Source organism: Mustela nivalis (genome assembly GCF_964662115.1).
Source record: "Mustela nivalis genome assembly, chromosome: 5".
Classification (NCBI taxonomy): Eukaryota; Metazoa; Chordata; class Mammalia; order Carnivora; family Mustelidae; genus Mustela; species Mustela nivalis.
In genome coordinates, this window is record NC_139024.1 from 9457461 (window position 1) to 9469632 (window position 12172).

Consider the following 12172-nt stretch of genomic DNA (forward strand, 5'->3'; position numbering starts at 1 on the left):
TCCTCTGCTCCCCCATTCACGCATGTGCGCCTTCTCCCTCTCTGATAAAAAAAATAAAATCTTAAAAAAAAAAAGGCAGGGCACCTGGGTGGCTCAGTGGTTAAGCCGCTGCCTTTGGCTCAGGTCATGATCTCGGGGTCCTGGGATCGAGTCCCGAGTCGGGCTCTCTGCTCAGTGGGGAGCCTGCTTCCTCCTCTCTCTCTCTCTGCCTGCCTCTCTGCCTACTTGTGATTTCTCTCTGTCAAATAAATAAATAAAATCTTAAAAAAAAAAAAAGGCAACACAGAAAGTAGGAAGGTAACGACCCAGACTCGCAGTCCCTCTGTGGGCCCGTAGCTGGGACGAGGCCCCCGTCCCGGCCGGGTCAGCTTGCGGCCCTTAGTGTTTGTTGTGTTCAAGCCGTGAAGGAAGGATCTCGGTTCTGTTCAGCGACCGATGGGGCAGAACCTCCTGGGGCCACTGCCTTTTTTTAAGTGACCAGGGTCTGAAGGGTCTGACGGCTGCAAAACCCTCCCTTTGCAAAGGGACCGAGTCAGTCTGGGGCCCGCACAGACCTCCTCTGCTTCTGCTCCTTCTCGGTTGTGGGGCGCTGTCAGCGGGCGCTGGTCCCTGTGATCTGTGGGAGCTGCGGTCCTCTGCGGCCCCCATCATTGCTGGACCCAGGACCCTGCCTGACACAGTGACTCCAGCTTGCTCTTGGCAGCGTCTGGCCTGCTGGCTGTCCCTTCCGTGGACCGTGGCTCTCATGCCTGACACGTGGCCTCTCCCTGAGGTCCGGGTGAGTCCATAATCCAGCCAGACTACGTCCCACGACCCTGGACTGAAAGTCCAGACAGTAAGCCCAAAGGGCCTCAGCCGATGTGGATGCCCCCCAGGGGGACCGTGGTGTTGCGGGTGCGGCTGGGAAGGCACAGGTGGGCACGCCCACAAGCCTTGGGGAGAAGCAGTCTCCCTCCCTGTAACTCAGCCAACACCAACTCTGGGAAGAGGGAAGGTTCTGGAGCTCCGCTGGCATTCGTGAAGCATCAGGGTCTGCCAAGGCAAAGGGAATCAGGGAATGCGCTCCAGATGTGGGAGGGGCCGGAGAGGCCTGGAGCAGAGGCGTGCCCCTCCTGGACTCGGACGCCCCCGTGTGTGAAAACAGGCAGTGACTATTCTAGAAGACAGCGTGGGCAGCCATGCCTCACCTCATTACTGCTATGGAGTGAGTTCGTGCTTGCTGACCGCTTTGATATCAAGAAGGTTTGGAACAGAAAGAGGGTGTCCGACACTCAGCCTGGACGGCACCTGCTCAGAGGCCCCCCTTTGTCTCCTGCTCAGTGACATGTGTCTGGAGCGGCTGGTGCAACTGGTGGCAGGGGTGACAGGTGATGGGAGAAGGTTCTGGGACACACCCCACCCTGCCCTGAAGCCCACTGGGACTGTGTTCCAGAGGTCCCTTGGGGTGGCTGTCCCAAAGAGGTGCTGGCCCCAGCTGAAGCCAGGAGGCCCCCAGCCTCCTCCTGTCTAAGCGACTCAGGGAGATTCCCAGAGCCGGGAGGGGCTCTGGGCTCTCCGCAGAGGAGGGACTGAGGGCAGAGAACCTGTGAGACTTGTTCAAGGTGACAGACGTTGTTGTCAGACTTGATGCTCCACCTCACAATTCAGGTGTCTTTATGCTACGGAGGGTTCCTGCAGGGGAAGGCCAGTCTTCACACTTTGGGGGGCTCCTCGGTGCCGGGGCTGAACTCAGCAGCGTGTGCTGAGGTCTGTGCGGTGTAGAGGGAGTCTGTCCAGCGCTCGGCTCTGCTCCCTGGTCCCAGTGCTGCGGTTTTAGCCTCACCGAATCTCCTGCTGCCTCTATTCCCCATCACCCTGGGCTCTTTTATATTTTATCGATGACCGCGTGCATTTATTGACCATTACATTCATCCTCATCCACATGCATTTACTGAGCACCTTCTGTATGGACCCGGGACCATCTATTAGCCCCCAGGCAAAGAGTAATTGTCTGTTTGCTTTATATATTTTTTAAAAGATTTATTTGGGAGAGAGGATGCATCTGAGTTGGGGAGAGGGACTGGGGGAGAGAGCCTTCAAGCAGATTCCCTGCTGAGCGTAGAGCCCAACTTGGGGCTCGAACCCACCACCCATGAGATCATGACCTGAGCTGAAACCAAGACCCAGACGTTGAACCGGCTAAGCCCCCCAGGTGCCCCTTGTCTGTTTGCTTTAAAGTAGGGCTTCCCAGTTTGGGTACTCCGGACATCCTGGGTGGATAATTTTTTATGGTGAGGGCTGTTCTCTACATTGGAGGACGTTTAAGGCCTCTCGGACTTCTACCCACCAGACCAGAGGACCAGCCTCAGGAAATGCGTTCTGGAGACACCGTGACCTCAGGCTGAGAAGACTTGCAGGAGAGCCGAGGGGGCTGTGTCCCCGGCTCCCTGCCACATGCTATGACGTCACTTTATCCCCAGGGAGGAGCACATGACTCCGGAATGCTGGTAAACTTAACATTACTTTCAGGAAGTCAGTGGCTTTTCTCCAGAATGAATGACTCACCACCAACCCCACTGTGCGGGCTTCCCCAACTCTGCTCCATGCACTCCCTCTGCAGTGGAACTCCCCAGAACACTACCTTTGCAACTTCAAGCCGCTGGTCTGGCCTGGCCCAAACGACACCCCTTGCTGGTCTCTCTACCCCCCCCACAGAGCTCTGCCAATCCCAAAGACCGATTACTTCCTTCAACTTCCTGTTTTGGTCTAAGATGCGGCCCGTACTTCCACCTCCGGACCTTTGAACGTTGACTGCCAAGCGGAACAGTCTCCTCCCCAGAGGTTCCACGGCCTTTAGACAAACTGGCTCATCGTCCCCTGCTCCGTCTGGGCCCTTTGCCTGCTGCAGGAGAGGCGTGTGTGGACAGCCTTGGCAAGGAGACTGACGCCATTCTTTCACTGTGCCTTCACCTCTCCTCTCCAAATACTGATTTTTACAGCGTCGAGGTTTGTAAAGATTATAAATTATTCTGTAATTATAGCTCTTCTGTGATAAAGATTGGTACAAATAAAAATCAAAAGTCAACATATCCTATAGGAACCACAAAATGCACCCTAGGTCATTAAAATTTTGCATCTTGAAGGAGCATTTTCCAAGCATCAATGTTGCAATGGGTAATTTTTTCACTTTCAAATTCCTGTTACTTTCCCTGGCTCACAGCCAGCTACAATTTTTCTGAGTATCTCCTGCCATCCTTTTTCCTTAGGTTCCTTTTTCATTTTCCTGGCCCCTTCCTCAGACCAACAGGGCCACCAATAGGGCCATCTGTACAGGGTGTACAGATACTTGATGTGGGGCCCAGAACAAGAGACGGCTTCCCAGCAGGTCCAGGCCGCCAACACAGGCTACTCTGCTCCCAGGCTGGGGCCATGGGATCCAGCACCGCCAGTGGCACCTGGAATGTCAGAGCAGTCAGGGATGCCATCTGGAGCCTTTGGCAGGGCCCTAGAGGTGAGTAATAAAGCAAACCCTTAGGATTTTGGAGCCAAGCCTTGCTATTAACCCCACCCGCCCAGATAATGATTCCCCTTGTGAGAAACAGCTCTGGGTTTGCTACTGGGCCTCAGTAGAGACTGAACGCCTACCCATGGGCCCCCCAAGCTACCCATCGCGACTGGAGCTGCCATCGTGAACTGGGTGCTATCTGTCCCATCGGGCCATGAAGTTGGGCACACAGGGCAGCACCCCATCAGCAAAGGGAAGTGGAGCGTATGTGAACAGGCCCTGTGGGGACGAGTGGCCCACAGGCCCACGGTCCGCACTCCGCTACACCATCCTCCTCTCCCGGCCTGACCTGTGGCTGCCTGGGGAGTTGCCGAAGGTCAGCCAAGGGATGAAGCGAAGCCTCAGGCCTGGTTTACAGATGGTTCTGCACGGGATGTAGACGCCACTTGAAAGCAGACAGCTACGGCACCATCTTCCCGGGACACCCCTGAAGCACACGGTGAAGGGACAGCCTCCCCGTGGCCAGAACTTCGAGCAGTGCGCCCGGCTGCTCACGCAGCTCGGAAGGACAGATGGCCTCATGGGCAACTGATTCCCTGTCCATTCTTGGGCTGTGGCCATGGTCGGGCTGATGGATGGCAGATACCTGAAAGGAACAGGACTGGACAACTGGTGAGAAAGACATTTGGGGAAGAGGAATGTGGACAGACCTGTCCTCAAAAAAGTGAAGATCTCTGAGTCCCAAAAATGCCCGTGAAAGATGGCCTCAGAGAAGAGGATTTTAATCTTCAAGTTGCTAGGATGACCCAGTCTGTGGACCCCAGTCCACCTCCTTCCCCAGCTGCCCCGGTCATGTCCCAGTGGGCTCCTGAACAAAGTCCCACGGTGGCAGGGACCGAGGTTATGCGTGGGCTCGGCAACGTCCACTTCCCTCACCAAGGTGGACCCGGCCACAGCCACTGCTGTGTGCCCATGAAAGGATTTTAACTGTCAAATTTCCTTATTTTGTTTGAATACGGTGTGCATGTGTGTAGAGCAAGTATTTGATTTCTTTCCCCTCTTACTCTCTTATCGTGTGACATGAGATTTTTACATCACAGGATTAGGTTACAGCACATGGAGACAAGCCAACATCACTTCTCTCTCTCTCTCTCACACACACACACACACACACACACCCCCGTCGGCTGCTTCTCTACGGATCGCTAATATGCTCGGTCGGCATCAGGATCTGTGCTTACAGCTCTTTAGTGATTAAGACGTGCTTCTAAGACTGGTGACTCTGACTTAAGGAATTAAAATATTAATTCATATCAGGAGAATTAGGTTTTGGGGAAAAATTCATTATCTGGACTATTTTTAGGAGCTGGAAGCAAGAAGCAATTATCCAAAAAAAAAAAAAAAAAAAAAAAGAAAAGAAGAAAAAAAGAAAAAAAGGAGGAAAATAAATCACACAAACACCAAAAATGTTTTTGAAAAAGTGCTTTCAGAATTTACTGTACAGTCTTTTTTTTTTAAACAATTTACTTATATGTTGGCTTCTACATGCTCTTACATTTGTGTAAAACATTTATACATATTCTTTACAATTTGTACATATATTAAATGGCTGTATCTTAAACATTGTTCTATGAGATTTTATAAAAGAAAAATCAAGTAGGGAAAATTACTTATAAAACATTAACAAAACCCGTGATATTAAAGAGCAAGAAATTCTCATACTCATGTTCATTCAATTTCCTCTGCTACTTATTTTTTGGTTTCATTTTATTTGTGCTGGCCCAAACCTTCCATCGTCTACACTGTCATCGCTAGGTCAGGAGAATGAAAGCAGTGGGGAGAGGTCATAAGGCAAGTGTGGGGGATGGGCTCACTGGGGGGGGGCGGTGTGCGTATCTGAGCGCTCGGGTTTAAAGCTGACAGTCGGCCGCCATTAGCTTTCGCTGTGTGCCTCCGTCTGGAGGCCGGTGATCAGAAAAATCCCCTCGCAAGTTCCAGATGCGGTCAGGAACACATCACTGACCATCACGCTGTCCTTACAGAGACCAAAAGCTCCAGGGACCGCTGTGCACGACTCAGCCTGTGACCCTTATCAGTCCCTAAGCGCTTCCACCTGGGGGACGGAGAGGCCTACCACGCTGTGGTTTCCACGTTTTCAGTTAACACCCCCGTTCACTTGTCTACCCTCCAAAGTAAGTGGCAAATCACGGCCTCGGAAACAGGTCTCAGTACCTCTGACTCAACAGCTGAAGACACCAATGCGGGGCGAAGCTCTGTGGGGAGGACGTCTGTTCCCCCGAGCAGAGGCCCCAGCGCAGCAGCTCCAGCCCTGGGAGCAGAGTCAGAGCCCTGTAGACACGTGCCCACCCCTGTCAATGTATTCCTTCTGGCAAGAACCATGCCTTCACCAGGCCTGGGGAGGAAGCCCCCCCACCCCTGTGGAAGGGGACAGTCAGCAGTGTTCCTGAGGGAAGTGCGGGCAGTGAATGGGATCCTGGGCTTTTGCTGCACTGCTCGCTCTGAGGGGACACGTGAGCCCCCCTCTCCTGCCCTGAGCCTCCTGGGAGGGCGCCGGCAGCCCCCAGGGCCCCTCCTGGCTTCCTCCCTCCTGGAAACAGAAGCACTGGAGTCATAAATATGTCAGTGAAAGGCATGTAGAGCTTCCTAAGTAGAAAGGAATCCCACGGGACTGAAAAGAGTTATAAAAATATACAAACATATATATTTTTTATTCTGGTATATTTCATATTTTTAAGAAAGCAATTAGTAATTATCTGACATTGGGTAAGACCCAGAAGATCATGGACGACGTACAAATTACAATTTTATGTAAAATATCAGTGGGGGAACCCCTAATTTTCCATTCAAAATTCTGATAACTTTAAGTACTTTCCAAAAATAGAGACAATTTCCATTGTTTTCAGTAATGGATGTGGAAACGAACCAAATAAGACTAACCCCACGAACTTGGTTAATAAAATAGACACAGTTTTTTGCAACTCTTTCTTTTTGGTTTTCGGTCTTTCGTTCCTTTTTGCTTTTGATGAAGGGGTGAAGGGGGAAGAAATAAAATTGCATTGCCCAAAGTCAGAAAGAAGCACTTCGGAGTTCTCTCGGTGTTCTGTTGTGTTCTACATAACCGGGAAGCGGCCGAGGGCCTGCCTCAGCTTTTCTGCGATCTGGTGAAGAAACGAGACAACCTTGAGACGCCCAGGCCCACCGGGGCCGGACAGCACGACCCCTCCCACCTCCTCCTACCAGTTAGACTCTGCAAACATTTCAAAGGCTTCAACTGGGCTAAGCTTCAAGTCTCCTCCAGCACCAACCAGCCACGGAGCCCTCCCCAACCCCAGATGGTGCCCCCAGCTTACAGGAGGTCCCCCTTCTTTCCGGCACAGCCCCAGTCTCTCTCAGGAGCAGCATCTCCAGATCAGGGGTCCGGCGAGGGTGGGTGTCCTACTTACACGATTGCCCTGTCTTGTCGGACACCCGTGGACTCCCGGGCCCCCGCTGCTGGACACACCTCCCAGACCATCGGCGCCCCCATGACAGAGCCCGTGCGGGACCGCAGCCATGGCTACGTGCCCAGGCCTCCCCCAGGGAGAACACACGCTCCCCAAGGACACGGATGTCGCGGCTGTTCTTGGAGCCCAAGGATCTGTGCTTAGTGCTTAGTATATACTACGCGCTTAATACAGGTTTGCTCCACCGAAAAGCAAGTGAACTTTAGCATTCAAGCACTGCTTTCTCCTAAAACTGTTACATCCGACAAAGACACTGATTAAGTGTCATCAAGTCACAGTGTCCTTGATAATTAAACCTCACTTGGGCTTGAGATTATCTAACAAATCAACATGATTGGAGTTTCAAGAGGTGCCCTTCAAGGCTCTTCTACTGCAGAACAACAGCAACCTGGATTCCAGTACGCGAAGGCAACTGTGGGGCAGCGCTAGTTAACACAGAGAGCCCAGGAACTGCACGCTGTAAGGGACAAGCGTGCTTAAGGGAATTCCTTCTGGAAGCTCAGCTCCCAAACCAGCTGCTTCCCACACACGATTCACACTCTGCGGCAAGCACCCTGGTCACAGCTGCCGTTCAAGGATCTGCTGCGGGAGCCCATACTTCCTGCACTGTCTCGCCCGAAGGGGACACGCGCACGGACGCTGAGTGTGGGGCTGGTCTGCCATCGCCCTCAACACTCGCGGAGCAGAGCATGGCACGAGTGGCACACTGAGCATGGTGACCCGCACGGGGTCAGCGATACGGTTCGGGAACTTGCCTTCAGGTGCCGGAGCTTCAGCTTACACGCTACCTCTCTGTTCTCTGCACACGCCAGTAAACAACAAAATTATGCAGGCACAAAAGCTTACATCTCAGTGATCGTTCCCTAACTGAAAATATGTGAGCTTTCTCTCCCTCTCGTTTTCTCTCTGAGGCTCCTCTGGTGCACAACAAAAGCTCCTTTGCGAAGTCTGCCCGCGGTGCCAGCTCCATCCCCACGGAGGGCCTGCCGAGCCGGGGCCCTCCTGTCCTGCACTGTCCCCAGGCACAGAGAGGCTGGGGGTGGGGACCTCCCCGTAGGATTTCTAGGGGCCTCACAACTAGCATCCACTACCCCTTCTTCCTTACGAGAAAACTTTTTTAACCCAGTGGGATTCAAAAAGGAAAAGGCAGATATAATTCAAAGGGATTTAAAAAACCCCTACTCCATAACTAACCTCCTTTCGTTTATTACGTAGGATTAAAAAATACAGGCAGACTAACTTTATATATGGTCAAAGTTACGTGAGCACGAGTCCTCCATGTGCGTGCGTGTGTGCAAAGGGCCCGGGGCGGGCGGCCGACTTACTGTTTCATAGAACTGCACCTGCTGCTCCAGGTACAGGCGGATGACGCTGTTGTAGTCGTAGATGCGGTTGCTGTGGAAGTGATTCATCTCAGCTACAACAAAAACCAAGGCATCAGTCAGTCCCCCTGGCCTTCCACAGGCCAGCGGGCTTGCTCCGCTGCGTTGCCCCGGTTGGCCTCAGGGCAGGGCCAGTCCCTGACATTTCACTTTGCAAAGAGGCTACAAATATCATCTGCATCGCTGAGGGCAACGTACTTCCCCGCAGAGGGATGATTCCTGTTGACGTGCAGATGAGACACTGCGCAACCCAACACACACAACCACCCCGTGTGGACTCTGCTCTCCCAGGAGAGACTGAGCAGGAGGCCGGCGTGGGGCTCCCTCTCTGCAGACTGTCGGTGACACAGGACCCACTGAGGCCCCCAGTGGGTCCCACCCTGTCCCCTCTTGCAGCTGCCTGGACAGGTTTCTCGGGGCGCCCTTGAAAGGCTGTAGGGATGGGGGAGTTGCAGGGGGACCCTCTTCTGGATGGACTTGGCTGCTCGGAGTATCAGGGCTCCCAGAACCCAACCTCTTGCCAGGTGAGAGGCTCTGGACCCCTGTTCTCCAGCTCTGCTGAATTTATGTCCTCACAGATGGCTCCCTTACCGTCTCTGTCCCTCGGGACCAGCCCCGCGCCCCCCACCACCTCAGCAGAGGCCTCGTCACACCTCTACCTGCCTCTTCCCTCATTCTGTGCACCTAGCAAGCCAGCTGCTGGCACACACGCCCACCGTAAGGGCGCTGTTTTGAGTCTTGTATTATCTGAAGTCGTACAAAGCTTCTCCTTTATCTGTTTGGAAAACTTCACACACAAGTTCAAAGCCAAATCCCCCGTTTCAACCCCTTCGGAAGCCAGATCTTCTCTTAGATTTTTCCATTCCCGCCCCTAGCTGCCTCGGCTCTGGAACCCGTTCAGACACTCTTGCCTCTGTCCCACGCACTCCCTAGTCCTGAGGGCTGTTCCTTGGGCAAGTCTGCAAACGCGCTTCCTTCTCTCCCCGAGCACCATGTCTTCTTCGTGCCTGCGACTCTCAGACCACAGAGGCAGCGGTGTCCTGCGTGGGCTTTCTGACGACTGCCCGCCAACCTCTCCCACCCTCTCCCTGAGCTGTGTACCTCCCTGCCCCTCACCATAGAGCCTTCCAGTGGCCTCTTAATGCCCCCAGTAAGACCAGGCTCTTCTGCCAGCTCTCAAGGCCCGCCACCATCACTGACACTTACCCCCAACAGCCTGTAAGTTGATCTTCCTCCTGAAGACCAGTGAGAAAATCTTGTCCCGCTATTCTGTGTGGGTTTGTTCCAACTAGAATATCCTTCCCCTTTCTCCTTTGCCCATGCCTGCTCTGTCTACCGAAACAGGAAAAACCCGTTCGTGGCTCCCGTGTGCCGGAAAGCACTCAAATATATAAAAATTATTTAGTATCTTTTTACTAACACTCAAATTTTGCTGAAAAAGCCATGTCCAAACTCCCTTCACATTCTCTGGTCCTGAGGGACAGAGGTTACAAACTGCTGAAAGCTGAACTCTGGATCTAACACAGCATCGCGCAGGAGCAGAGATGAAGGAAAGATCTTCACTGTCTCTGAGGCCTGACACAGAAGCACGGGCTTCATCAGGCCGGCACCCCGGCTCTCTCAGTCGGGTCCGTCTGCATCAACGCTGGGACCCTGCAAACAATGGGCTTGGGAGGAATCTCTAAATCAGCTCTTGTCGGCTTAGCTGTGGTCCACAGAGGGCCTTCTCTCCAGCCAGGGAAACGACAAGGATTGAAACCGTCTGTGTGAGCGACACCCAAACCCGGGCCTTACCTTGCAATGCGTAAGACATGGTGCCAACTCGCTTCACCATGTTCTGTTTGTCCTGGGGGGTGATTTTACTGGTGGCCACCAGCTTATCACTTTCTTTCACTTTCTCTATCGCTCCCTGTGAGATATGAACACAAGAGTGTTAACAGAATGACGCACAAAGGACCAGCCTTTCATTTCACATGCGACGGCGCCGACGTCTTCTACAACTGACCGGCCACCAAGTGAGAACGCAGGCGAGCGCCTGAATGTAACTTCCTGCAAGTCACTTGGAAGCAAAAGGGTTGCTATTCTTGAAAAACAGAGCTAAGCCAAAATGGACAGTTTTCTGCTACAGCAGCATGAAAAGCAAACAGCACTCTGTTTCTGTAATATCCGAGCCTGTGCCAGGACCAGAGGTGCACAGGAGACGGACACAGGCATTGGGGTTTAGAATGATGAGGGACATGGGGCACCTGGGTGGCTCAGAGGATTAAGCCTCTGCCTTTGGCTTGGGTCATGATCTCAGGGTCCTGGGATCGAGCCCCACATCGGGCTCTCTGCTCAGTGGGGAGCCTGCTTCCTCTTCTCTCTCTGCCTGCCCCTCTGCCTACTTGTGATCTCTGTCTGTCAAACAAATAAATAAAATCTTAAAAAAAAAAAAGAATGATGAGGGACAGTCTGTGCTCGCACCTGTGCGCTCTCTCTCTGTTCGGGGTGTGCTGGCTGGGGGTGCTGGTACAGGTGGGCTGTCACCTTTACTTTGGTTTCTGGGAGGAGCGCTGCCCTGATTTCAAATTGATACTCAGGCAGAAGGAGTGAGAGCGCTGCTGAACGTTTCCCACTCCAGGACCATCACAGTGCTCATGAGAGCGGTCTGGGAAGAAAAACTTTATGCTCGTGCATAAGCCAGCCGCCCTGCCCAAAACTCTCAATTGCTGGCCTCAATCCCTATGACAAGCTGACTATTCTGAGTTGGCTTTTTTAACTAAGATTTTTACTTGTGTTATATTTACTTATGTTAATTCCCCCTAGTTTTATTGAGCTGTAACTGACATTCAGCACTGTGTGAGTTCAAGGTGAGTGCAACCACAATGGCCTGGCGTCTGGACCCTGGACAGCGACCACAGCGACTGCTGCTCACGTCCGTCACCTCCCACACGGATGAGTCTGTCTGATGTTTCCTTTGTGGAGACACTTTTTGAGATCTGTGCTCTCTGTACCTCCGAGAGACCCTGTGCTCCCAGGCTCACCGCAGCCTTACGCACAACAGCCTTGGTGTGGAAATGCCTTTGAGTGTCCACTGGTGGACGGTTTGGTAAAGAGAATGCTCTCAGTTTTATATTAAAGTATCTGAAGTTGCACACTTCCCCTTCCTGATGCTCGGATCATTAAGCTGAACGCTAAAACGACCACATGCAGGACTACCAGGGCTGCAGACCAGCCCTCTGTAGAGATTTTCCTAATAAATTCAAGTACATCACAGTCCCCTGGAGTATGACAGTTGATAAAATGCCCCTATTCTGAACTAATACGTAGAGTCTGAAACAAACAAGCCAGAGTTGAAATGCATGGACACCCAAAACATTTCGAAATTCAGTTTAAAAATACCTTTATAGTGGGAATTATATAGTTTTCTTAATAGTACAAAAATATAAAATCTATGTTGATCGTTTAAATTTTTATTAGGAAACCCTTTGTCAGGCCCAGGGGGACAGAATATCTGACTTTGTCTCGACGGGGAAGGGTCTTTGGGGACCTGCCCCAGCAGCTTACAGGGGTCTCATTAATAAGGTCAAACTGTATTCCTGATCTTATCTTGAATTTGCAACAGCGTGATTATTTTGTTTGCTACCTGGCCTAAGTATAGTCATAAAGGAATCTTTTTTCCACACTTTTGTTTCCTCAAAGTAATCTCTTTACAGAATAGAAGAAACCAGAAACTATGCATAGTGTTTCAACAACCCAAGAGGCTCTAGTCGGTTTCAGAAAGCCCCCTCCCCCTGCCCCCC

At 52.2% G+C, this 12172-nt stretch overlaps 1 protein-coding gene across 1 annotated transcript in view; it reads right to left on the reverse strand.

Moving 5' to 3' along the window:
- Positions 1-4951: 4951 nt before the first annotated feature.
- Positions 4952-12172, reverse strand: part of SNX9 (sorting nexin 9) — a 105560-nt gene continuing 98339 nt past the window's right edge. Inside the window, 3 exon segments of the mRNA XM_082729572.1 lie at positions 4952-6663; positions 8334-8425; positions 10185-10299. Coding sequence (XP_082585698.1) covers positions 6616-6663; positions 8334-8425; positions 10185-10299 — 255 coding nt within the window. The 3' untranslated portion in view covers positions 4952-6615.